The sequence below is a fragment of the Echinops telfairi genome, unplaced genomic scaffold, assembly GCF_000313985.2.
Source record: "Echinops telfairi isolate 266 unplaced genomic scaffold, ASM31398v2 ScPeMD7_2;HRSCAF=8, whole genome shotgun sequence".
NCBI lineage: Eukaryota > Metazoa > Chordata > Mammalia > Afrosoricida > Tenrecidae > Echinops > Echinops telfairi.
In genome coordinates this window covers 4,444,457-4,471,312 of record NW_022103898.1, presented here as the reverse complement: position 1 = coordinate 4,471,312, position 26,856 = coordinate 4,444,457, and the positions used below count along the sequence as shown (strand labels likewise).

Sequence of the window (26,856 nt, the reverse complement as noted above, 5' to 3'; positions counted from 1 at the left end):
ATTATGTGTTGGGCTGCAATCCACATGGTCAGCAGTTCGAAACCACCAGCAGCTCCAGGGGAGAAATACCGGGGTTTCCACTCCCGTAAACAGTGCCAGTCTTGGAAAACCCACAGGGGGCTCTGTGAGTCAGCGTTGGCTCGATGGCAGCGAGGTTGTTTGTTTGTTTGTTTGTTTGTTTATGTACCTGCATACCCGGGGTGCGTGAGAATTTCTGGGGTGAAAGGGGTGGAAGTGGAAAGAGTTTAGAAGCCCTGCTGATGGCATGTCAGAGGTTACACGAGAGCCACAGGTGGACGTGAAGATGGGTGAGTTCAATGCAGAACTTAGCATTGGGAGCTGTGTGGTGTCCAAGCCCCTGTTCTGTGTCAGAACCAAGACCACAGCCAACTCTCTGTGCAGCGGGGCAGGCCTGCCAGGAACGGCCGGGCTTCTGATCTGTGTGCGGTTCATTGTTTCTGGTCATTGATCACAAAGAGACCCTCCACGATGGCCGTTTTTCTCTACCCCCCGTTTTCGATTACTGGGCCCCATGTGAGCCAGAGCTGAAGAAACCCCACCCAGGCTGTAAGTCTTTCGGGAATCGGGCAGCCTCATCTTTTCCCCTCTGAGCAGCTGGTGAGTTTGAACCGCCAACCTGCCAGTTAGCAGCCGATGGAGGGCTTAATTCGCCTCCATGTCTCCAGGGTACCTTCCCCAAACCCTGTGGCGGCCCACTCTGTTCTGCGTGCTCTTGGCTGGTCGGTGGCCTCCCTCCAGTCCTGGGTGAGGCCCCTCCCTGCGGGCATGAGTGTTTGACTCCTGCTCACTCCGGATCCTTGTTGCTGGAGAGTGACCTGCCTGGTTTACCAGGTGCCATCCGGCACGCTCAGGGAGCCCTGGCTGTGCAGCGGGTAGGCGTTGGGTTGCTGACCATAAGGTCAGCAGTTTGAAACCACCTGCTCCCCTCCAAGAGGGAAAGGTGAGCTTTCTACTCCTGTAAAGAGTGACCGTCTCGGAAACACAGAGGGGCAAGTCCACCCTGTTTTATAGGGTCACCGTGAGTCATAACCGACCCCGTGGCGGTGAGTTTGTGGTTCGGGGGTTCATCCAGTTGGCTTGGACTCAGGGCACCCCTATGTGTAGAGAACTCTGATCTCACAGGGGTTTTGATGGCTGTCTTTCGGGGAAGCAGATGGCCAGACCTCTTCCAGGGTGCCTGTAGTGGATTCGAACCGTGAACTCCTCACTTTACCCCACTAGGGTCTCACCCTGGCCTTACATAGGAAGAGCCTGTTGAATGAAGGAGCCCCTCCTCGCCACATCAGCCTACACTGGTGTTCTTGAAAAGACAATTCCAGTTCTGTCCTAAAACCTTCTTCCCATTTTAATCAGCAAGGTATTGCTTTAGCTATATTGGCCGGTTATGGGGAGACCTTAAGACCAAAGGATAAAACGTACTGCTGTTGAGTCCACAGGGGCTCCGGGGACCCCAGGTGTCTGTCCCAGAGCAGAGCTGCACCTCAGCCTTCTGGGCTGTCCTCTTTACAGAAGGAGGTCACCAGACCTGCTGTGGCGACACTGGGTGGGCTCAAACCAGTCATCTTTTGATTATATCTCAGAACAAGCCTTCTGTGGCAGGCAGGGACCTCTCAGCCACCACGGCCCCCAACCAACCAGACCTACCGCCGGGAGTCCACTCTGACTCCAGAACCAGAGAACGCCCACTGCCGGGTCTGTTCTCAGTGACCCCTTATAACCTTGTTTCCCAGTGCGCGGTGCTGCCCCTGGGGCACTGGAACCATCCTGGCAGGGGGAGGTGGGGAGGTGGCAGTGGGGGGCAGGGGCTGCAAAAGTAGAGACCTGCACTTTATCTTGGGTCACGGTTACAAGTGGGACTGTTAACCGAAAAGTCAGCAATTCAAACCCACCAGCCACTTCGAGGGAGGAAGATGAGGCTTCCGATGCCCGTCAAGAGTGACCGTCTCAGAGACCCACAGGGGCAGTTCTACCCTGTCCTTTGGGGCACTGTGCGTTAGAATTGACCCATGGCCTGGAGTTTGGTTTGTGTTTTAAAGTTTAAAGGTTTTGCATTGCTGGGAGGGAGCTGAATAATTGTTTCCTGAAAAGAGGGTGGTAGGCCAAATAAGTTTGGAAGCCTATCTATGCTCTATAGGGTCTCCAAGACAATCAATCCTATAGAAAGCAGACAGCCTCATCATTCTCCCATGGAGTGGCTGATGGGCTTGAACCGCCAACCTTGTAGTCAGCAGTCCAGTGCTTACCCTCCAGGGCCGCCAGGCCTCCTCTGGCTCATGGCGTGTAAATATTTAGCAAAGGATAACGCTGTGCTGCTTCCTGGACTCCCAGTGGTAACCTAACGCTGTGCAAAATGGAAAATCGGAAGGGAATTGGCCAGCCAAGGTGAGCAAGCAGCAAAGAAGTGCAGTGTTAATACCTCGGCCACGGAGTCGATCCTGACACACACCGCCCCCTACAGGATGGAGGAGAACGGTCCCTGTGGGTGTGCAAGGCTGTACCTCTTTACGAAGGACCCTTGTGGTCTCCGGGGGGATGTGCATAGGCCTGCAATCCTCATGGTCAGCAGTTCGAACCCACTAGCAGCTCCGAGGGAGAAAGACTGGTCTTCCCGCCCCTGTCAACAGTTACAGTCTGCGAAACCCACAGGGGTCGCTGTGAGTCAGCATTGACTCGAAGGCCGCCAGTTGGAAGTGTTTGGACCTCTTTACACATTGAGTCTTGGTACCACCGTGGGATTAGCATTTGGTCTGGGAACGATGAGGCTGTCTGCTCCTGTGAAGACTTACAGCCGTGGGAACCCTCAGGGACAGTTCAGCTCTGGCCGGCAGGGTTCCCATGGCAACGGGTACCCTGTACAGACCCAGGTCATCAGGTCTTTACTCCAGTGGAGCAGCACCAGGTCTCCTGAATCCAAGGTACATGGAGCTGTCAGAGAAATCGCTGACCACAGGCACGGGGACACTGCTACCTTTGGAGGGACTGTGGCCAGGCAGACTCAGACCCGGCATTGATCGGCATGGACCCGGAGAGCCATGCTGATGAAAAGACGGAAAGAGCCCAGCAGGAGTGGTGCCAACCCATGACTGCCCATGAAGGAACCCCCTTAGCAGGGAGAGCCCAAAGGGGGAGCCGGCCCGAACTTCGGGAGGAGTGTGACAATTGGTTAACGAAGGTCGAGAAGATAGGTTTTCTCTGTCCTGTAAGTTATGTCGCAAGAAGACCTGACAAATGTGGTCCGGGTTACGCATGCCGAGGTTGTTTGCTTGTTTGCTTGTTTGTTTGTTTGTTTGTTTGTTTGTTTGTTTGTAACAAAGGAATAGGTTGCATCAATTCTCGGCGTTCCCAACTGGCTTCCAAGCAAACCAGTTGTGTTGAGTCGGTGCCAGCTCATGGTAATGGGCCCGTGTTTCAAAGTAGAACCCCGCTCCCTGGGCTTGTCACAGGCGAGGGCTTCTCGCAAGTCGTTCCCCAGGCCTTTTTGAGGTGTCTCTGGGTGGATTCGAAACACCAACCTAGTGGTTGGTGGCCAAGTGCTTAGTCATGTGGGGCCAGCCCGGGGCCCCAGTGTACTCTCCCGTGCATGCATGACCATTAATGAAGAGCGTCTTAGCCTTCAGACAAAAGTGCTATGAAATCGCTGACCTTTTCCCATTGACAGTTCGGATTGCTTTGAGCAGTTCCCACTGGTCCGAGCCTTTCATTGTCTTCCACTGCCGTGCAGAATGAAACATCTGTTCAGTGTCACCACACAAGCAGCCAGGCAGGCACGTGAGGAGGGAGCAGTCACGAGCCAGCAGACGGACGCATCATAGAAACAGACCCCGGTGGCTCGGACCATTGGACTCACAGCACACCCACCTTACGTCACTGCCCACTGCAGTCATTGGGTCAGATGGGGGATTTCCACGGGCACACCGCGAATTCCATTTTCTTAAAGGGGCCGTTGCTTTGGAGAAGAGCCATATGGAAAGTACAACACGGAGAAATACAAAAGCTGAAATTACGTACTTCTTTGGATAGGTGTACTGGTGAATTGTAAAATAGGTCAGAAAAGGGTCCCCAGAATGAAGCCCAGAGAGACAAAAGGGTGGTGATACCAGGCGGAGAAGGGAATAGTGGGAAAATCCACTCATACATCGTTGGGCTCCCGCGGTGTCCCTGTGGGTTAGGTGCCGTCGAAGAGGTTGCGACTCACAGTGACCCTGCGACCCGCCACCCTCACAGCTGCCCTCACGGTGGACCCCAGGGTCCAGCCGCTGTGTCAGCCCATAAGAACCCTTCTGTTCTTCATGGTCCTTCTACTTCCCCAAGTACGCTGTCCTTTTCCCGGGACTGGTCTCTCCGGAGAACCTGCCCAACGTGTGAGACGGGGTCTCCTCCTCCTCCCTTCTGAGGGGCTCCTGGCTGTACGTCTCCCAAGACAGAGGTGTGTGTTCTTTGGGTAGTTGGCTTCCTAGGAGAAGACAAAAGCCATATTTGAAGAGATGGTGGCTGAAGTTTTTCTAAGTCTGATTAAAGATATCAAGCCACGAATTCAACAAGGTTAGAGAACTACAGGCAGGGTTTTATTTTTTTAATCTGAATTTGGACGCGTTATACTAAAACTTCTGAAAGAAAACGAGAGAGAGAGGAGGGGGGAAAGTAGTATCCAGAGACGTGAGAAGGACGACAGGGAAGAAAAGGAAAAAGCACATCACCTTCAGAGGATCATCGTAGGTGCCACGCGAGGCAGAAGACAATGAAAAGACATCTCCGTGTGCTGAAAGCTGCAGACTTAACCCAGAAACACAAAGTTACTTTAACATTTAAAAAGCAATCAAGAACCATGCAAGGCTTAGGGGTAAAATATTCAAGACCTGTGCACTGAAAATACTTGGCAACTTAATGTTTTGCTGAGAAAAATGCAAGAAGACCATAATATGGGGGGGGGGGGCGTGGGGGCGTTTAACTCTATGTTTTTGGAACAGAAGACTCAGTATCATTAAGATGCCCATTCTTTCCCTGCTGCTCTAGAGTCTCAAAGCTATGAAAACCAAATCCCAGAGGCCATTTGTAGAAGTTGACACGCTGATTCTAAAGTTTCTATGGAAATGCCAAGAGCCGACAATATGTAAAACAAGTCTGAGCGATAAGAACAGAGCTGGTGGACCTATAAAGTATTGATATGGAAACAGACAAATCCATCAGTGGAACACAACAGGAAGCCCCTACACTTAGGAGGACTTCAAAAAAACAAAACAAAAAATAAACCTTTATCTTTGCATCCCATTGTTCCACGCACGTTTGCAATCCCGTTGTACATCTGTAACGGAGCCCTGGTGGAGTAGTAGTTAAGCACTGGACTGCGAACTGCAGGCTCAGCAGTTCTGAACTCCCCCTCCAGTCGAGAGACCGTCTGGGAAAACCTATTCCCTGTCCTGTAGGGTCGCTGTGAGTGGGCTTCAATTTGATGACACTGGGCTTGTTTGTTTGTGTATGAGTGGTGAATTGATTTTCTATCAAGTGACAAGCCAATTCAGTGGAAGGTGGGGGAGACCTTCGTAGCAAATAGTGCTGGAACAGTTGGATGGCCATGTAGGAAGAAAGAACCTTGACCCTTACTTTGTGCCAAAGCAAGCAAAGCAAACCAGTGGAACTCGACATGGATCATAGACCTAATTGTACAAGTTAAAACCTCCAGAAGAAAGCATATTAGAAACGTCAGTGATTCCGGTGTGGCCAAGCTTTCTAAAATATGCTTTTAAAGGCATGGACTGTAAAAGTAAACTGAACTTAACATTAAACACTTTTGCTATGATGTTAGGCTGGGTGGTCTAGAGAAACAAATCCTGTGACACTTGCTGTATATAAGAAAGAGCTTTATATCAAAAAGGATTTCTATAGCAAGAAGGCATTCCGGCCCAGTCCAACTCATGTCCTTAAGTCCCTGCTAGTCCATCAGTCCCTCTTGGTAACGCAGAAAGATGAACCAGGAACCAGAAAGGTCACAGGCTGGTGGGTGCAGAGTCATGTGGATCTGAGGTCGGTGAAGACGTGGCAGGGCCCCCAAAGCTCTCAGGGTCAGGTGACCCCCGTGGGACTGTGGCGATAGGCAGTCCCAGCAGGCAGGAAGGCAGAGAGGCAGAGAGAAAGGAAGGTTCCCGGATCCTCCAGGTATAAGAAGGCCACGCCCCCAAGGAGGTGTCATCAAGCTATCACTTGATGGACAGATTTGGCTCCACCCCCATCCCTAAGTGTCTAGTGGACAAAAACATCCAACTACCAAACCCAAACCGAAATCCTGGCCATCGAGTCGGTGCTGACTCTTAGTGACCCTGTGGGTTGCCGACTGTCACTGTTGACGGGAGTGGAAAGATTGGTGTTTCTCCTGAGGAGCTGCTGGTGGTTTCGAACTGCTGACCACATGGATCACAGCCCAAGGCGTAACCACTATGCCACCAGGGCTCCTGCCCAACTACCAGGCTCACCAAAAGTGTTTAAGCAAATGCAAATGCAGGCCATAGAATGGGAGAGAGTATTTGCAAAGGGAGTACATGACAGAAGGCTTGGATCTGGAATATATACGGAACACATACAATAAGAGAAAGAACCCCATTTTTGAAAGGGTCAAAGATTTAAACTCTTCAACAAAGGGTATTAAGACGTAAGTAGGTAATTGGGAAAATGGGCAGCATTGTTAGTTGTTAAACAAACAAACAAAACACCCAGCCAGCGGTCTTCAAGTTGATCTCTCCTCCTGGTGGCCCACCATGTGTGGAAGGGCTGGCTCCTTAGAACCGTGGCACCAGATTTTTCCTTTGAGTGTCCTCTGGGCGGACTCTACAGAGCCCTAGGTTGTGCCTTTGGGTAAGCGTTGGCCAACTACCCAAGTTAGCAGTTCGGATCCACTGGCCACTCTGCTGCATAAAGCTTTGCCACCTTGGAAACCCTAGCGAGGGCGGCAGTGAGAAAGGATCTGATGGCAGTGGGTGAGTGGATTTGAACCAACCACCTCTCCATTCGTAGCCAACAGAGCACTCAACCACACGACTAGAAACAACCGTTAGTCATTAAAACAACAAACAAAAAAACGTACTGCCATTGGACCCATTCTGTCTCACAGCGACCCTACAAGACGGGAGAACTGTCCCTGTGGGCTTCCAAAACTGTAGCTCTTTACGCCAGGAGAAAGCTTCATCGCCACGGAGCAGCAGGTGGTCTCACACTGGTGGCCTCGCGGCTGGCAGCCCAATGTGTACATCTCCAGGGCTACATTCTCATTAGCCATTCAGGAAATGCAAATTGCTAGCAGTAGCTGTTTCCGTCATTAATAGACATCACTACACGTCCAAGAGAACCATTAAAATTAAGACTGGCCAGATGTGGATGAAGATACAGGACAACTGGAACTAGGGGTTCCTTCTGTTGTTCTTAGGGTCACTATGAGTCAGCACCCCAAAACGACAAGAGTTGCAAAGGGAGAGAAAAAAATTTTCATCTAATATCAAATATCCTGTGTTAAGTTCTTGTTCGGTGCCAGGCAACATGGTAGCCCTGGGGATGCTGTTGGTGCCACGCAGGAGCTCTGGTGGTATATTGGTTACACATTGGGCTGTGATCTGCATGGTCAGCAGTTCGAAACCACCAGCAGCTCCTTGGGAGAAAGATGAGGCTTTCCACTCTCAGGAGGATCCGTCTGGGCACCCAGAGGCAGTTCTACCTTGTCATACGCGGTTGCTGCGATTGCCATCCATGGATGGCAGTGAGTTTGGTTTTGAATTTTGGCTGGGGCCATCCAGTCGACAGCAACATGTGCACCCATGTGACAATGCAGAACTGCCCCCAAGGGTTTCCTTGGCTGACATTTTTACAAGAACAAGATTGGCACATCTTTTCTTGCCAAGTGCCTGGTGGGTTTGAACCACCGACCTTTCGGTTAGCAGCCAGGCCTCCTATCCCTTGTCCTGGTGGACTTGCGCTCCGGTGGAGTGAGGTGAAGTCTGTAGCCCCAGGGGGAAGATCAGGGCGCTGCAGGGGTGCTGCAAGCTGCCTTGGGGCGGGGCCGGTGTGCCATCTGAGGGAGGAGGTGCCGAAGCAGAGAGCGGTGAGCAGTGTGTCTGGCAGAGCAGGCTCTGGGCTCCCGAGAGGAGCAGCAGGGACATGTGACTTGGAGGAATGTCCCTCCAAGGACAAGGACAGGAGGTCATGGAGGTGGGGAGAGGGTCACGTAGGGCCTGGGGTTTGTACTCTGCCTGGAAGCAGCTCCGCGTTCTTCCAAGCCGGGACGAGATATGCTCGGATGGTGCTGTTGACAGGTCTCCTCGGGCAGCTGACGGAGGCCAAGGACAGGAGCCAGCAGCCCAGTTCGGAGGCCATAGAGCCCAAGGGCTTGTGCACAGGGGAAAGCCCTGGGTTGTGTGGGGCAGGCCTGCCAGGCCTCCAGCCCAGGCCCCTCCCCGCCCTGGGGAGTAGCTGGGTGACCTTGCATAAGACATGCGCAGGCTGGCACCATGTTTGGACCTCAGGCAGATGCACGTGGCAGCCTTGCTTGAGACCCCTGAAGGGGAGAGCGGGCGGGGGTGGTCGGGGAGAAGGTGGACAGGACAGAATCCTGAGTGGAAGGATGCCATTCGAGATGAATACCTCCCCTTCTAGAACAACCCACCAGCCAGCCCTGCAAAGGTCCATACGCTGCTGTTTGGGGCCGACTTCAAATACAAGGTCACCTCGGGGCATGTGACAGCTGCTCCAGGCCTCCGAGCGGCTTGCAGGAGACTGTGTGGCTCCGTCCGAGTTTGGCCTTCATCACTTACCCCAACCCAGGGCGAGCGGGGCATCACCCGCGCTGGGCTTTATGAATAAACCCTTAGTAGGCTTCCCATTCCTCATTCGGTGCAGAGCTTGGCCGTACCGCAGAAAATCCCCCCTCCCCTCTTTTCTTTCTTTCTTCTCTTTTTTGGGTCTCAAACAGATTGCCTCTGTTCCCAGCGTGTTCTCGCCACTGTAAGTCACATCCGTCCTCTTTCTGTAGACGGGCTTGGTTGCCAGCCACCCTTGGGAGCTGGAGTGTTAGTGGTTGTTGTTGCTGCGAATCTGGACATCCGAGTCGAGTTGTGCTGCAGGAAATCAGGCTGTCAGGTAGAGGGCACTGGGTTTTGTGGTGGTTGTCGTGTGCTGGTTGTGTCTGCCTGTCTGTCTCTCTCTCTCTTTAACTTTCTCCAACTCTCTTTCTCTCGTTGCCTTTTTGTTTGTCTCTAATTCTTTCTCTTTCTCTCTGTCTGCCTCTCTGGTTTTCTCCCTCTAACTCTCGCTCTCTCTCTGGGAATTCCAGAAGAACATGCCTTCAGTTTCCTTTTCTTTTTCCCATTGAATGGGGGATGGAAGCCCCACGGCCCTGGAAACCTTCTTCCAAGTAGAGAGAGCTTTGGAATGTTCCCTGCTGGCGACCTGAGAAAGCCGAGTGTGTGAAACTTTCTAAGAGGCTCGGCCGGCCGGCCTAAGAGCCCAGCTTCCGAATGGGACGCCGGGTAACTTGAGTGGGGAGTTTTTGTAACGTGTTGAGTCTTCCGAGCAGATGCCTGCTGGAATGGAAGCTACTGGGCATCGGCTGCAGTGCAGTGCAGTCCACATCCTGTTAAGAACGGGCAGGAGAGGGCAACAGCGCTCCTTAGGAAAGCCAGTTACGGGGCCGGGTGGGGGGTGGGAGTTGAGGGGGAGGGGGGCACAATGGGACGGTTTTTATTTAAAGGGCTAACGAGAAATGACAACTGATGGCAGCACCTGAACCCAAACTGGAACCTGGACGAGGGCGGGAGGGAGGGATGCCGTAAATAAAGAGTCTTATTAGGTCAGCTGACAGGATTGAATGTGAATGACAGATTAAGCCAAAGCCAAACTCACTTGCCATTGAACCCATCCCGACACACAGTGACCCTCTAGGACAGGGGAGAACCTCCCCGCAGGTTTACAAGACCCACGAGCTCAGCAGTTCTCAACCTGTGGATCCAGTGACCCTTTTACAGGGGTCGCTCGATTCATCCCAGTAGCAGAGTGACAGTGATGAAGTAGCAACGAAAATAATGGAAAACAGGTCACTGGCCAGGGACTAATGTGGGGATGAAAACACTCCGTTGCGTGGCAGTACAGACGTCAGCCTCCTGGCGGTGCGTTTGCACTGATGTTTTGCAAGATGCTTCCATGGGGGACACCGGTGAAGAGTAAGCAGGACCTCGGCGTCACCAGAGGGCGCCCAGGCGGCAGTGGCGGTGCGTTGGGCTGCTCTCCTCAAGGTCAGCTGCTGGAAACCACCGGGCGCCCCTTGGAAGAGCGGCAAGGCTTTCTACTCCCGTAGAGAGCTCCAGTCTGAGGAACCCACAGGGCGGTACCACGCTGCCCTAGGGTGGTTTGGAGTCTTATCGACCCAACGGCTGTGCGTTAGCGTGAGTGAGAATGACCGGAGGAAGTACATCCAGGGGCTTCCTTCCTCTCGTGTGCCGGGGCATGCTCTCAGATGGGGCCAGGCCCTGGGAAAGGCCGTCACGCTTGCTAACGGAGGCGGCAGCAAAACCAGGAAGGGCCCCCATGAGAATGACTGGCACGATTGCCCTCAACACCACGGTGACTGAGGATGCCGCCGGACTGACACGCGGTGTCCTGTTCTGTGTACCCAGGGCGAGTGGGACCGTGTGGAAGGAAACCGCACCTGAAAGAAGTCAACAGAAACAGACTTGCTAGACTGGTTGAGGCTGGAGGCGATGCCTCAGGGACCCGCTGCGCTGTGCACGGCCTCTTAGCACCACCACCACCAAGGGTGATGCCCTTTGGTCTCCCAGGAATGTCACTGCAAGGCAGGCCAATCTGGACCTAAGAAAGGCTACGGAAATGTAGACCATCGCATGTTTGTTTGCAAGCTTTTCAGCCTTCGATTTGTCAACCATTTCACTTACAGAGAAGTTGCCAGAAAAGAAAAAGAGCGCAAAGAACGCAGCATACCTTTTTGTACAACTGCTCAACTAGCGAATTCCGAACCGGCCCAACCCACGGTCCTGCCGCACATGCACGCCGACATCCACCAGCGCCCCCAGAGCGTGAGCCGTCTCAGTAAACAGGCGGGAATTCGCAGAGCTGAGTAATTTTTTTAAGTGATACTTCACTGTACTTCCGGCGAAGGTGTACGGAGCAGGCGAGGTCTCCACTCAACCATTTCTTCACAAGATGGTCAGTGACGCGGGTCGATGCCCCAGGTGGGCACAAGCTTGAGACTCCTCCTGTCCTGTCTCCCTGCAGCTTCCTCTTCATGTGACAACCACTGTTGACTGGATGCCGGAGAGGCTCATACAACTCTTATCACAATCCATACATACATCAATTGTGTCAAGCACATTTTCACATGTGTTGCCCTCATCGTTCTCAAAACATTTACTCTCCACTTAAGCCCTTGGTATCAGCTTCTCCTTTTCCCCTCTCCCTCCCCGCTCCCCTCTCCCTCATGAACACTTGATAATTTATAAATTATTATTTTGTCATATCTTATACTGTCCAACATCTTCCTTCACCCACGTTTCTGTTGTCCATCCCCCAGGGAGGAGGTTATATGTAGATCCTGTAATCAGTTCCCCCTTTCTACCCCACCCTCCTGGTATCGCCACTCTCAGCACTGGTCCTAAAGGGATCATCTGTCCTGCATTCCCTGTTTCCGGTTCTTCTCTGTACCAGTGTACATCCTCTGGTCTAGCCAGATTTGTAAGGTAGAATTGAGATCATGATGTGGGGTGGAGGGAGGGAGGAAGTATTTAAGAACTAGAGGAAAGTTGTATGTTTGATTGTTGCTACACTGCACCCTGACTGACTCATCCCCTACTCGTGATCCTTCTGTAAAGGCATGTCCAGTTGCCTACAGATGGGTCTTGGGTCCTCAATCTGCACTCCCCCTCATTCACAATGATTTGATTTTTTGTTCTTTGATGCCTGATACCTGATCCCTTTGACACCTCATGATCACACAGGCTGGTGTGCTTCTTCCATGTGGGCTTTGTTGCTTCTGAGCTAATGGCTGCTTGTTTACCTTCAAGCCTTTAAGACCCCAGATGCTATATCTTTTGATAGCCAGGTACCATCCGCTTTCTTCACCACATTTGCTTATTCACCCACTTTGTCTTCAGCGATCATGTCAGGAAGGTGAGTATCAAGGAAAGCCAGTTTCATAGAACAAAATATTCCTGCATTGAGGGAGTGCTTGAGTGGAGGCCCAATGTCCATCTGCTACCTTAATACTAAACCTATAAATATATGGACACAGATCTATTTTCCCATCATCCTATATAAATATTTTACATATGTTCATGCCTTTATTTAGATCTCTATAAATGCCCTTTGCCTCCTAGCTCTTTCCTCTATTTCCTTTTGCTTTCCTCTTGTCCCACTATAATGCTCAGCCTTCATTTGGGTTTCAGTAATTCCTCTCGGTTATATTACTCTTGATCAAGCCCTACCAGGCCTCCTATACCCTCCTCACCACCGATTTGGATCACTTGTTGTTCCCTTGTCCCTGGGTTTGCTAACACCACTTCCTTTCCCCCCCACCTCCCCCTCTCCCATGTCCCCCCAGACCTTCGGTCCCGTTGTTTTCTCCTCCAGATTGTTCATCCAGCCTATTTTTGTTTAGTGTGTAAATCATGCCTTTGATATGTAATTCACTTTTTGCCCAATGCCCATCTTGCAGTTCGATCGTTTGGGGCTGTATTCGCAGGGTGGTGCAGCTGTGCCTGTCATCTAATTTAGAACAGCAAGGAGCCCTCTGCCCCGCCACCAGCCAGTCCCCGTGTCCACCAGCCCCCTCAACCCAAGTTGAGACCTCTGTGTGCGTTTCCCAGACGAAGTCAGCGGGTCTCACCTTCCTCGTGCCGCGACCCTTTCATACAGCTCCTCCTGTGGTGGTGACCTCCAACCATAACAGTATTTCCGTTGCTATTTCTTAACTGTCATTTTGCTACTGTGATGAATTGAGTGACCTCTGTGAAAGGGTCGTTGGACCCTGAAAGGAGTCACGATCCCCAGGTTGGGAACCACTGCTCTAAGTCACTATGGAAGCAGGCAGCCTCCTCTTTCTTCCTTAGAGCAGCTTGCAAGTTTGAACCACTGACCTTGGGGTTAGCAGCCCAGTACCTGGCCCATAGTGCCTCCAGGGCTCCTGCAAATCCCCTTCAGTACTACCAAAAAAACCCCCCCAAAACCAAAAACTTAGTGCAGCGGTTCTCAGCCTGTGGGTTGCAACCCCTTTGGGGGTCAAACGACCCTTTTACGGGGGTTGGCCAATTCAAAACAGGAGCAAAATAACAGTGATGAAGCAGGAACAAGAATAATTTTATGGTTGGGGGGTCCCCACCACCTGAGGAACTGTATTAAAGGGTCGCGGCATTAGGAAGGTTGAGAACCACTGGTCTAGGGGATTCTGATGCATGGCAACCCCACCTAACATTCCCAACAAAACTCTGACCCACGGCCTTTGAGTCGACCCTGCAGGGCAGGGTGAACTGCTCTGACTTTCCGAGACTGTCACTCTTTGTGAGAGTAGAAAGCCCTGTCTTTCTCCTCCAGAGCAGCTGGTGGTTTTGAACTGCAGACCTTTCAGATCACAGCCCAAACCACCGTGTCACCAGGGCTCTGGTCCTAGCCTTAGACAACCACTAATCGACACTCTGTCTCAACAATGTCAGTTGCCTCTTCTGTGCATTCCATGTAGATGGAAGCAGACAGGATGTGGTTTTTGTGCCTGGCTCCTTAGCATTTTCAGTCCAGTGTGTTTAAGAACTGGCCACATGGTAGCATGTTAATACATTTCCTTTTTACTGACCAAAACTATTCCACTCAGCAGTCAGTGGGCTTTTGTCTTATGGGTGAGGAATGCTTCTATGAATGCTAGTGCACACGTCTTGGCATGCGTGTGTGCTTTCAGCTCGTGAGTACGTGCCCTGGCGGTACCGTCAGGGAAGGGGTTGGCCCACTGACCACAAGGCTGGTGACTCAACTCCTGCCTGGTGGGAGAGAACGTCAAGGCTGTCTTCTCTCTTAAAGAGTTACTGCCACGGAAACCCTCGTGTAGGGTCCGAATGAGTCGGCATCAACTCCGTGGCAGTGGGTTTGGTCTGAGCATAGACCAGGGGGTGGAGTCGCAGGGCTGGATGGTGAGGCTGGTGTAACTCTTGGAGAAGCCGCTCCATTGTTTCCCAGAGCAGCGCCATCCTTTCAGAGCCCCACTAGCCCAGGACTGAAGTTCTAATGTCTTCACATCCGCACCAGTACTGTTGTCTGTCTAACTAAGACAACAACAACAACAACACAACGACAGTGGGAAAACTTCAGTCTCTGTTAAACCAAAGCAAATCATTTCCTGAAGAGGGGAAAGTACAACATACAGGGGGGCAGGCGGCAGTGTGCCAAGTGGCAGCAATGCACTGCCTGCTCCCCACCCCAAGCTATTCCATTTTGGTGACCACGAAGGAAAAAAGTACCAACACGACTGACAGATGGCTGGTAAGTGGAGAAAAGACGCAGTTTTCAAAGACTTCCCCTTGCTTGGGCACACAGTCAGTGCTCCTGGAAGCAGCAGTCAAGAAATCAAAGGAGGCATTGCGGGGGAGGGGGTAAATCTGCCTCCCGGGAACTCTTTGAAGTGTTGCTGAACAATGATGAGACTTGGGGGACCAAGCTGCACCTGACCCCAGCCACGGCATTCTCAGTCACCTCAGGTAAACGTGAACATTGGACGTTGGATAAGAAAGCCTGAAGGAGAAGCGGTGCATTTGAATTCTGGTAGCTGGTGGCGAACCCAGAGGACCTTGGCCTACCAAAAGAACAAGCTAATCAGCCTGGAAGAAGTGCCCAGAATGCTCCGAGAAGCAAGGCCAGCGAGACCGTGCTTCCTGTACTTTGGGCACGTCGTCAGGGGAGACCGGTCCTTGGAGGAAGACATCATACTTGGCAGCCAAAATAGAGGGAGGCCCTGGACAAGGAGGAGTGGCACAGTGGCTGCATGGATGCTTCACACATAGGACCCACTGAAGATGGCGCAGGGGTGGGCAGTGTTCTGCTCTGTTCTGTGTAGGGTCGCTGCGGGTCAGAACCCACCTGACGGCCCATGGCAACCACTGTCATGGTGTCCGTCAGTAGAGAAAGGTTTTTTCAAAACAATTTTGCTGTGAGTCTTCACATCGTTTAAAAAAGCCTGCCTGTGAGCAGTTTACACCGATACTTACTGCACATTGGTCTGTGATGAAAACGGACAGTGAGTGGTCCTCAGAATGTGGGTGGAAAACCATGGGTTCCGCCCCCGGGTGGTGCCCCTGGTGACCCCTGCGTTACAACCCTAGTGCCAACGCTGCCCGTGTTGATGCTGCCTCTGTGTGGACAGCGCCACCTCCTCCATTGTCTCTGGCCTTTGTTCTGGGCCTGTGTGGGTTCTCACGTGAATGTTCTTTCTTCCTCTCCCTCCAAGGGGGTAGGGGTGGTGGTAGGACTTATTTGTGGTGGGAAAATACCTCCTGGTGCCCGCTTGTCCCCAAATGCTCAGGATAACCTGGCCAGGTAGGTATTAGGAACCCAGGTACAGCACCCAGGTGCTGAGGTGACACAGCCAAGGGGTGGATCTGCAGTCTGGGCCCCACCCCCTCCCCTGAGCACTGGACTGGCCTCCGTGACCTCCTCCTTGGACCCTGCTGGTGAGGCAAAGGGAGCATGGTGACCGCACTGGACCCTCCTGCCTCCCTGGGGTTGCTCGGTGATGCACCTGGTACACATGCTCGACTGCTCATCAAAAAGTTGGAGAGTCTCTGGTCCACCCAGAGGTACCCCACAAGCAAGGCCTGGTGATCAAGTTCCAAAAAAACAGCCAGTGGAGACCCAGTGGTGCCCGGTTGTGCCCAGTGGTGCTCTGACAGGCACATGGGCTCCCCGTGAGGCAGAGGGGGAACAGACTCGGCGGCAGCTGCTTTACAGCCATCTTTGGACCCTGAACCCAAAGGTCTTCTCTTTGAGTCTGCCCAGCAGCATGACCTCCTGCCCGGATATTGACAAACAATGGCCAGTGAGTTGGATCCAGTTCACAGCAGGCTGGCACGGACAGAGTCGAACTTCACTGCATGGGGCACTCAGGCTGTGCCCGTTCAGAAGCAGATCCCAGGAGGCCTCCTGGGGCACTGGGGCACCTGAGGGGCCATCCTTTCCGCGCAGCCACTTAACCTCCCAGGGACCTTCTGCTAGATGCAGCCATTGGTAGTTGTAGGAGCCGCAGTTCTCCTCCGGGCGCATGGTGGTGCCACAGTTAGAACTGACCTGAAGGAAATGAGGCTCCAAGAGGCCGAGCCTGCCTTAGGAGGCTTCAAAAAAATGTGTGGAAAACGGAGTTGTGAAAGATCGTGGGATTCTTCCAGGAGCTTTCTGAAGCCAGGCCCTCGTCTGTCCGTGCACACTGCAACACTCGCTGAAAGATAAACCTTCGTCTGTCCCCAGCCTCAGCTGTCCCCACACCCCAATCCTGCTCTTTTCCAGCTGTTCTGGGTTTCCCTGGATGTGGTGCCCGCCCCTAGCCCCCTCCCCACAGTCACCCAGGCCCACGTGTGAGGTCATCCCCACTGACACCCAGATCCCTCTGGGGCTCCATCCTGCTTCTCCTTGCTGACTGCGACCGTCACAGCAGCCCCGCAGTGGGCCTTGCCTTCTTTTAAATCCAGACTCTGCCTGCTGCCGGCGGCGCAGCCTTGGCGCGGATCTTGCCAGGATCCCTCCTGTTTCACATTCGTCTCAACTACCTGTAGCTAAAACCCGAGCTCTGTCATGTGCTTATCATGATGGGCACTGAGTCTCCCTCCTGCTGCAGCCCCAGCTCCTTCCACCCGCCCCTGTGTTCAGTCCCCGTGTTCTTTGAAGTGCCCTCCCAGCCAGGAGCAGAGTGTCCATACCTCTGAATCTGGACCGGCCTCTGCTGAAGAACTTCCGGCAGAGGCCTGCAGATGCCCTGCTGTTCCCGCCTGGGGTGCTGTTGCTGCTGCCTCAGCCTGGGCCAGCCGCTGTAAGGAGGAAAGAACTTGCCGTCAAGACCACCCGGCCACCAGCCAGCACCAACCACGGGGCGTACAAATGAGGCTGCCCCAGAGCAGCCCACCACCACGTGTATGCTCGCACGTGAGTTCTTTGTCAGCCTTCCTTATCACACGCGATGGAAAATATCCTGGCTTGGGTCAGAGGCGCTTCAGTCCTCAAAGAAACACCCTTGCTTTTCAGCACTTGGAAGAGGTCTCTCTCGCGCAGCAGATTGACCCAGTGCAGTGCGTCCTCTGATCCCTCGATGGCTGCTTCCACGTGCACTGATTGTCATTCGATGCATTTGAATTATGCCGGAGATGAATATTTTTTTTCAGTTATAATTTTATTTTATTTTTTTAATTATTTTTAAATCATTTTATTGGGAGCTCGTACAATGCTTACCACAATCCATCCATCCATCCATTGTGTCAAGCACATTTGTACATTTGTCGCCATCATCATTCTCAAAACATTTGCTTTCTACTTGAGGCCTTGGTATCAGCTCATTTTTACCCCTCCCTACCCCCTCATGAACCCTTGATAATTTATAAATTATTATTTTGTCATATCTTACAGTCTGACGCCTTCCTTCACCCACTTTTCTGTTGTCTGTCCCTCAGGGAGGAGGTTATATGTAGATCCTTGTAATCGGTTCCCCCTTTCTACCCCACCTTTGCTCCACCCTCCTGGTATCGCCACTCTCACCACTGGTCCTGAGGGGTTCATCTGTCCTGGATTCCCTGTGGTTCCAGTTCCTATCTGTACCGGTGTACAGCCTCTGGTCTAGCCGGATTTGTAAGGTAGAATTGGGATCATGATAGTGGGTGGTGGGGGGAGCATTTAGGAACGAGAGGAAAGTTGTAAGCTTCATCGTTGCTACAGTGCCCCCCGACTGGCTCGTCTCCTCCCCACGGAGACGAGTGTTGAAGGTGCCCTGACTGCCAGAAGAACAGACCCATCTGTCTGTCTGGGGAAGGGACTGCCTGCATGCTCCCTGGAGACCAGAATGGTGAGACTTTGTCTCACGCCCTTTGGGCCTGTGACCAGGAGAGCCCGGTCCCTGGAGAAAGGCATCATGCTTGCTAGAGAAGAAGGTGAAAGAAAAAGGAGGCTTTCGACAGATGAATGGACACAGTGTTCATCATAGCGGGTTGTGAGGGTGACGACAGACCAGGAAAGGCTTTGTCTGGAATGGGAGGGAGCTCCAGAAAGTCCGTGGGTAACGTCTGTGATCTTCACGTTCCATTTGTCCATGGACTTTTGAAGCCCCCTTGTTCATAGGGTGGTTCCGAGGGGGAGCCCACAGGCCTGCACTTATCAGTAAGTTTGGGAGTGACTTGTTCCACAGTCACCTGTCAGCCGCACAGCTGTCCAAGTGAGAGGCCCGGGGTTGGCCTGTCCTCCGACAGGGCCCTCGCCATGGCTCAGCCCCAGGTGTGCGTTTCCCTCAAACTGCCCTTATCGCCTCTTTCTAGTCGCCTTTCAGGAGTCCCATGAGTGCCCCGTCCCTCGCAGAGCCTTCCTTGGCCCCTCTGGGAGTCCCTGTACCCCAGGATGCATCAGGTTGCATTTGCAGTCTTTGTTGATCTGAGTCTCTGCCCCTGATTGCTGGGTGAGCCCTTGCCTCTTTGAGCCTCTGCGTCGGTGCAGTGAGGCTGCCTGCCCTGCCTGGTATGGGGAAGGCGAGGGGTGTTCGCAGACATGACGTCCCCTCCCGTGCTGCTCCGCTCCTTCTTCCCACCCTACGCTCTCAGGTGGGCGTCGACACTCGCACTTACAGCCCTGAGCCCGGGTTCCTTTGGGAGTCAGGTGACCTCATAGTCATGCTCAGGTGACTGCTCAGTGTGTGTGTCATGAATGTTCCTAAAACACCGACTCTCGCCCCAGATGTGATGGTCACTTTGGCTCGGGAAGTGGGCAGCCCTCCGAGGTTTGCTGGACATGGTCGTGTGACCGATGGAACCAGTTCGGATAGTGATTCCCAGTCAGGGTGACGCTGGCTGTGGGGCAGAGCTGTGCTGTCGGGTTTTCGGTGGGGGGTGGGGGGGAGCTGCTGTAGGGTTTCCAGTGGGTGGTTCTGAGGGCATCAGATTGCCAAGTACATCTAAGCAGCCTTTGGACACGGCACCTTGCCCGTTGCAGCCACATTCGAAAGCTGGCACCGCTCAGGGACACCTGCGTGCCGCGTGTTGTTCCAGTAGTTCGTTGCTGCCCGGTCCATTCCCACTCACGGGGGCCCCGCCTGCAGAGAGGGGCTGCTCCTTGGGGTTTGCATGGCTGTGTGCAGGACTTTGCAGGGGCTCGTCACCAGGCCTGTCTGTCCAGGTGCCCCCAGTGGACTGGAACCCCCAGCTTTCTGGCTGGGAGAATCAAGCACTTAGCCCTTTGCCCCAACCGGGAACTCCTGTCTCCCATCGAATTCTATCCGAGTGCTCATCGCGGAAGGTCCCCAGGAAGTGTCGCGGCGGTCAGCCTTGCGGCTGACCAGGCCCTTGCGCCCTGCTGCGTTCTGGCCCAGGCCCGCCATTCTCCTCGCTGCTGGCTGCTGTCGGCGCGTCTTCTCAGCCTACTGGAGTCTGACTCGGTGACACCAAATGAAGCCAGCTCTCCTCCGCTTGTTGGTGTCACACCCACAGAGCCATAGCGACGTACATGCAGGAAAACGACGCGCAAGGCAGACACACTGCCCGTGAGTCGATTCTGACTTCTGAGGACCCTACTGGGCAGGGTAGAACGGCCTCTGTGGGTTTCTAGACTGCGCCTCTTGACGGGAGGAGAAAGCAACTGCTGTTTGACCCGATGTTGCGCTTGGAGGGTGTTCTTTGGGCCACTTGGAAGGTAAAGGCATGGAGGCTCGGAGTTACTAACATGGCCCACGTTGGACCTTTAACTCAGTTTTCACCTCTCCAAAATTCCTTTGATGATGAAATGTCACGTGGGACTGCCTTAGGCAATGTTGGGAAAGCTCTAGAGGCCTCTGGTTAAGCCTGTGTGCTGTGAGCAGGTGTCAGGTGTGCTGGCTTGAGTCCATTCTGATGCATGCTCAAACCAAGCCCGTTGGCACCAAGTCGGTGCTGCTGGGTGAGGACTCTCTAGGACCCCCAGGACCCTGTCGGACCCTATGGGCTGACCCCAAAGGTTTCCTAGCTGTCACCTTTCTCCTGCATTGACATGAATAGTCTCCCACTCTTGATCATGCATTGACTCTGACCTGTGTCTTCTGTTCAGGTGAGTGTCCTGGGCAGTTTTGAGACTCGCCTCCTTAACTCGTGAGTCATCTGCAAGTGGGAACCATTAACCCTGCGCTGTGAGTGGTGGTGACAGGGCAGAGGGCTTTGGGCTTGCTTTCGCTCACTCGGAAGTGTTCTTTTTAATCCAGCTCCAACCCATGTAGCTAAAGTGGACTCCCAGTGATTAAATACAATGTCTAAGGAGTAGACAGACAACTGTAAGAATGTGATGAGGTGCAGAGTTAAAGGTGGTGGGAAATCGAACAACTGGCTCATTATGTCCTATCTGCCACTCTGCTCTACAAGTGTTTCCCACTGGACAAGTGGTCTGCCGTTTGCCTTTCCATCACTGGATACAGAGTGGCGGTGACTTGTCAGGTGCTGTCCAGTCAGCCCCAGCTCATAGCGACCCATGTACAGACAGCAGCAGGAAACATTGCCGGTTCCTGCGGTATTCTCACAACCGCTACTGTGCATGAGCCCATTGTTGCAGCCACCGGGTCAGTCCTTCTTGGGAGGGGACGTGCCTTCCTCTTTTGGACTGACCCTCTGCTTCACCGAGCAGGATGTCCTTCTCCAGGGACTGGTCCCTGCCGAGTGCATGTCCACCGTACCTGAGAGTTGTAATTGAGCCAATGACACTTTTCTGGAGGGTTCCAAGACAGTACAGCTTTAAGGGAGCACACAGCCTTATCTTTCTGTCACGGAGCAGCTGGTGAGTTTGAACCGATGACCTTGTGGTTATGAGCTCAGTGCATCCCCCACTACACCACGAGGGCTCCCCTGGGTTCGCCTGAGTCATCTTTTCTTCTAGAGATGATACCTGTTCTTCAGGGGTCTCCTCATTTACCATCGTGCTGGGCACTCTCCCAGGCCCTTACCTGCTGCTTCTCAGGTGGCCCCTGGACGGGCTCTCCTTTACCTCCCTTACTCCCTTAGCGTACACGCAGTCCTTTTCTCAGTTGAGTGCCTGCCCCTGCGCCCCAGGCCAGATGCCAAGGCCTTGTCTCTGGAGAAGCGTGCAGACAGGTAGTCGCTTCTGCTCTGCAAACCGCCCTTCCTGGTGTGCTCTCTCCGACTGACTTGAGACTGCATTGTTCCTTCTCACACCTGGGTGGCATGAACGGTGCAGCCCACGACCGACGGCCAGCTGAAGGTCAGCGTGTGACCAGGCCTGTGCTGCCTGCTGCTGGAAGGTCTAGAGGGCAGTCCTGCTCCATCCTGGAGGGTGGCTGCTAGCCGGTGTCATCTCCGCAGGAACCAGAAGCAACAACAATAGTTGCTCAGGTATCTCCTCCAGCAGATTTTATTATGCGTTCTCTGAGGTGATTGTAATTCACTCTGAGAAGTGCCGCCCACTCTTCCTGCAGAGCATCTCTCAGGATTGTGTTCTCGACAGCTGCCGGATTTGGGTTGTCACACACCAAGCACGTGCGCCATCTGCCACCCAGAAGACTGAGACAGGGCCCAGTGAGTTCTCCCAGAAGGCCGCCTGGTTCTTCATAGAGGAAGTCACGAACCCGCAGCCGCCGTGTTCCAGGCACTGAGCTCAGCGTGAGAGGTCGCGCTTGAACACCTGCCGTGGAGCAGGGCTTGGGACAGAAGGATGGATATGGAGATCAGCCAGAGACACTCCCAGCCCTGAAGAAGTGGAGAACAGTGGCACAGGGCTGGAATGCCCCCTTCCACGCCGGAGACCTGGCCTCCATACCCAGTCCGTGCACAGCCACGTTCATCTGTCAGTGGAGCTTGGGGGTAGCTATGATCCTGAACAGGTTTGGGCAGAGCTTCCAGACCAGATGAACAGGAAGAAAGGCTTGACAGTCTGCTCTTAAAAGTCAGGCACCCAACGCTGTGGATCGCAACAGTCAGGTCTGTGACCCATCCTGGGAATGGTGCGGGACCAGGGGACGTCTCACTGTCGCACAGAAGGCTGCACTACGAGGGACTGCTAACTGCAAATTTGGAAGTTGCAGCCCATCAGCCTCTCCCAGAGAGAGCCAAGGTCCTCTGTGCCTGCTCCCGTGAAGAGCGCTGGCCTTGGCAACCCCAGGGAACAGCCCTGCTCTGTCCTCGAGGGTGCTGCAAGTCGGAATCAACTTGCCAGCTGTGGTTTTCATGAGTCTCGGAAGCCAACCAGCAGTGAAAGAAATTCTGTCTCTGTTTGCTTTGTTTTCAGCGACCTGTCGTTGTGCCTCATGGTTCTCAACAGGGCATGATGCTGGGTAGACAGTCCTTTACTAAGAACTAAGCGTGGAACTTCCATCTCGTTTCCCTGTGAGGGGTGAGGGGCGGATGCAGGTGTGGCTTTCACAGTGGATGGGAAAGAACCGGTACCAGAACTGGCCTGGATTTGCTGCCCCGCCTCCCGTCTGCATTGCTCATCCTGTCTGGTCTTACCTTGTTTCTTTAGCTCTTCCCAAGAGCCCCGCTTTGTGCCCCCATTGCGGATGAGGAAAGGGGTTCTGGAGATCATGTGATAGTAGGTTCACTCCCCCCCATGCTGATGTCTTACCCCCCTTGCATCCTCAGCCCAAGCCCCAGTGGTCCTCACAATGGTGTGCATCTACCCCAGGCCCTTTGTACCGCTGCTCACTTTGTCTGTGTGATCTCCCCAGGGACATCTGCCCAGTCCCCAGGTCGCCCCCAGAATGTCCCCTGCATGCCTCTCAGGCCATGGCCCATCTCCCCACTCGAGAGCGGGGGCTGGCTTCAGCCATGCTCCAGCCTGGGAGCAGCACTGGGCAAATAGCAGTCCCTCAGACACGGGGGGTGGGGGGGGATGGGTGGGTGACAAGGCTGGCATCACCATGGGTGCCTCAAAGTGGAGTGACTTTGGGATTCCCATTTTTTAATGGGCTTGCTGCGAGTCAGGCAGAGGAAAGATGGCCGAAGCCTGCTCTTTGGGAAGTCTGGTGTGTCTTCCGTCTCGGAAGGAAGCTCACATTCTCTTGGTCCGTATGACCCATTCCCTCTCTTTCCGCCCGCAGACTGGCTCAGGGTGGCGTGACCCGCACTGTCCATCAAGATGGTGGACTTGGAAAGCCCCATTTGCCCGCTGTCCCCGCTCGAGGCTGACGACCTTGAGAGCCCGCTGTCCGAAGAATTCCTGCAGGAAATGGGCACTATCCAGGAGATCTCCCAGTCCCTCGGGGAGGACAGCTCCGGAAGCTTTAGTTTCACGGAGTATCAGTACTTAGGGAGCGGTCCCGGCTCGCATTGCTCCGTGATGACAGGTGAGTAAGTGGTCTCCTGGAAAGCTTTGTCCGGAAATGCCTCTGCGTGGGGGCAATGCGTTCCCTTCGGCAGGTGGGCAGACTAACAGATAGACAAAAGCACATCTTTCTGCAGAGACATTCACACCATTCCATCACGTGCATGGGGGTTGGACTCGTATCCTCTGGGTGTCGCTGTGCAGAAAATACCTCCTTCTGAGAGCTGTACATGAACCAAAGACTGCTCAGGCCTCGGTTAAGGTCACCGGCTGCATTTTAAAAGGTTCTGATTATGGCTTTTAGAAAGTTTATCATAACTACCTACTTATGTTCTGTCTTGCATTAAGAACTCCATCAGGTGGAGAGAAGTGTGTAGGATACCTGGTGGGGCTTAATCAGGGCAATGTAACCAAGAGGAATTACTGAAACCCGAATGAAGGCTGGACTTGATAGTGGGATAAGAGGAAAGTAAAAGGAAATAGAGGAAAGAACTAGGAGGCAAAGGACACTTACAGAGGTCTAAATACAGGTATATACATAAGTAAATCTATATATAATGATAGGAAAATAGATCTATGTACTTATATTTATATGTTAAGTATTAAGGTAGCAGATAGACATTGGACCTCATCTCAAGTACTCCCTCAACACAAAAACACTTTGTTCTGATAATCCAGCATTCTGTGATGCTCACCTTCTGGACAGGATCACTGAAGACAAAATGGGTGCATAAGCAACAAAATGATGGTGCCCAGCTAACAAAAGATAGAGCATCTGGGGTCTTAAAGGCTTGAAGATAAACAAGTGACCATCTAGCTGAGAAGCAACAAAGCCCACATTGAAGAAGCACACCAGCCTGTGTGATCAAGAGGTGTCAATGGGATCAGGTATCAGGCATCAAAGACCCAGAACAAAAAAATCATCAATGTGAATGGGGTGGGGTGGGGCATGGAGTGGAGACCCAAAGCCCATTGGACATTCCCTTAGAAGGATCACAAGGAAGAGATGAGTCAGTCAGGGTGCAGTATAGCACTGATGAAACATACAACTTTCCTCTAGTTCTGTAATGCTTCCTTCCCCCCACAACCATGACCTCAATTCTACCTTAAAAATCTGACTAGACCAGAGGACGTACACAGGTACAGATAAGAACTCACAACACAGGGAATCCAGGACAGATAAACATCTCAAGACCAATAATGAGAGTAGAGATAAGAGAAGGGTAAGGGTAAGGTGGGGGGAGGATAGAACCTATCACAAGGATCTACATATAAACTCTTCCTATGGGGATGGACAACAGAAAAGTGGGGGAAGGGAAAGAGCGATTGGTGTAAGACATGGGGGGTGGGGATTTATAAATTATCACAGGGTAATGAGGGAGAGAGGATGGGAGAGGAGGCAAAATGAGGAGCTGATATCAAGGACTCAAGTAGAAAGAAAATGTTTTGAAAATGATGATGACAGCATATGTACAAATGGGCTAGACACAATGGATGGATGGATAGTGACAAGAACTGTAAGAGCCCCAATAAAATGATCTTTTTTAAAAACTCCATCAGGTATCAGGCCCGGCAAAACCCCACTGCCATCAGGTCGACCCAACCCATGGAGACCCCATGTGTGTTAAGAGTCCCAGCCAGCCCTTTCTTCAGAGGTCTTCTGGTGGGGACAAGGACCTCCAAGCTTCCAGTTAGCAGCCAAGCCCATCCCAGGTTGGCTGTCCAAGGCTCCATCAGTCAAAGCAGCTGCAAACAACAAGTCGGGGGATCTAGTCAGGTAGCCCGTGGTGTCTTTCGGGAAGAAGTTCATCTCTCCAGGCAGTGTCCAAGCGAACCTAGGAGGAGGTGGAGTAAACTTCGGCTGATTTGAAGCAAGCTCTGTCTGGAGCAAACTAGACTGGTCAAGGCTCCTAGGTGGACGTGGGTGTGGGTTGGGACTGAAGAACTTGGGTTTCAATGAGCCAGGAGGACGGGTTAATAGGCGTTGAACAGGGTGTGTGCATGGCATTCTCCTCCGAGGATGGGCATGGGGGCTGTTGGCCCGAGGAATGGGGAGAGAAGACCCTTCATGTAGCACACGGGGGAAGGACTCCAGTATTCCCTTGTCCAACTCTTTTCTCTTGCGTATTCCAACTCCAGGAAGATCATTGTGATGGTTGTGTATTCAGTGAAGACGAAGAGAGGGAGCCCTTAGACTTGTTGGGGGCATGCCCACTGACCAACCCTTTATGGAGACAGTCTGCAGGTAGCCCCACCAGCCCACAGTAACCACTCCCGTGTATCAGAGGGTACGTGGACCAGGATATGCTCTGCAGCACTGGCTAGTAGTGAAGAACAGAAAGAAGCCAAATGGCCGTCAGAGGGACACGGGTCCATTGTTGCTTTCGTCCTGTGAGATTGTTGGTGTTCACTGCCTCTGAGTTGGCCCCCAGTCAAGGTGACCCCGTTACACAGTGGAGCAAAATGCTGCCATGCCTGAGTCATCACATTGGTGGGCTGCAGATCGGACTGTTGTCAGCCATCTAGGGTTTCCACCGGCCGGTTTGCAGAAGTAGATTGTCAGGCTTTACTTAATGTTGGTCTAGACAACAAAGCCTCCACTGACAGATGGGTAGTAGGTGTGCATAAGATGGCCAGGAACCCACCCTTCTCCCACATGGAAGGTAAGAATTCCATCATGGAACCTCTACCGGGCCCATGAACTGGCTCTTGATGCAGCTACGTGAATCCAGTTGGAAAGGAGTGTTGAGTGAAAATTGACAAGCTTAATGATAAATTCAGTAGGATTCGGTTCATGTAAAACCACCAACTCCAACATTGTGGTGCATCCTTAGGAAAGGTGGACACGCACGAATTACACAAGTGTCTGCTAAGAATCATACTAGGATTATTCTAGTCCCTCATGAGAAAGGTGCAAGACCAGCGTACAAAGATCAATTTTAGTTCTATGTACATACCAGTGAACAAGCAGATATAGAAACTAAAAATTCTACTTACAGTAGCATAAAAAATTTGAAATATTTAATGATAAATACAACAAAATATGAAAACCACAAAACATTGGTAAGACAAACTACAGATACTTTTAAAATCCACTACCATCAAATCGATTAGAAGCCATTTATTTGAAAATTTTTTTCTTTTTTCTTTTCTATTCTGGTCATTTATGATTGTAAATTTCCAACTATATCTTTTACCATCTGCCACAGCTTTTTTGGTTTTTTCTTAATAAATCATTTTACTGGGGGCTCTTTCAGCTCTTATAACAATCCATGCATCAATTGTATCAAGCACATTTGTACATATGTTGCCATCATAATTTTAAAACATTTT

At 52.5% G+C, this 26,856-nt stretch overlaps 1 protein-coding gene and 1 long non-coding RNA gene across 3 annotated transcripts in view; one reads left to right on the top strand and one right to left on the bottom strand.

Annotated features, from left to right (window-relative positions):
- The window catches only part of PPARA (peroxisome proliferator activated receptor alpha), a 66,699-nt gene that overhangs the window by 14,772 nt on the left and 25,071 nt on the right, over positions 1–26,856 (top strand). For both annotated transcript variants that reach the window (XM_045289414.1, XM_004700220.2), the window contains one exon: positions 23,300–23,545. In XM_045289414.1, the coding sequence (XP_045145349.1) occupies positions 23,338–23,545 (208 nt within the window). In that variant the 5' untranslated portion in view covers positions 23,300–23,337. The remainder of the gene's footprint in view (positions 1–23,299; positions 23,546–26,856) is intronic.
- On the bottom strand, positions 4,017–17,057 carry LOC123521601. The gene is made up of 3 exons (XR_006680007.1): positions 16,956–17,057; positions 4,719–4,794; positions 4,017–4,474 (listed from the first exon to the last, which is right to left on the bottom strand). It is a non-coding gene; the product is annotated as an uncharacterized LOC123521601 (long non-coding RNA).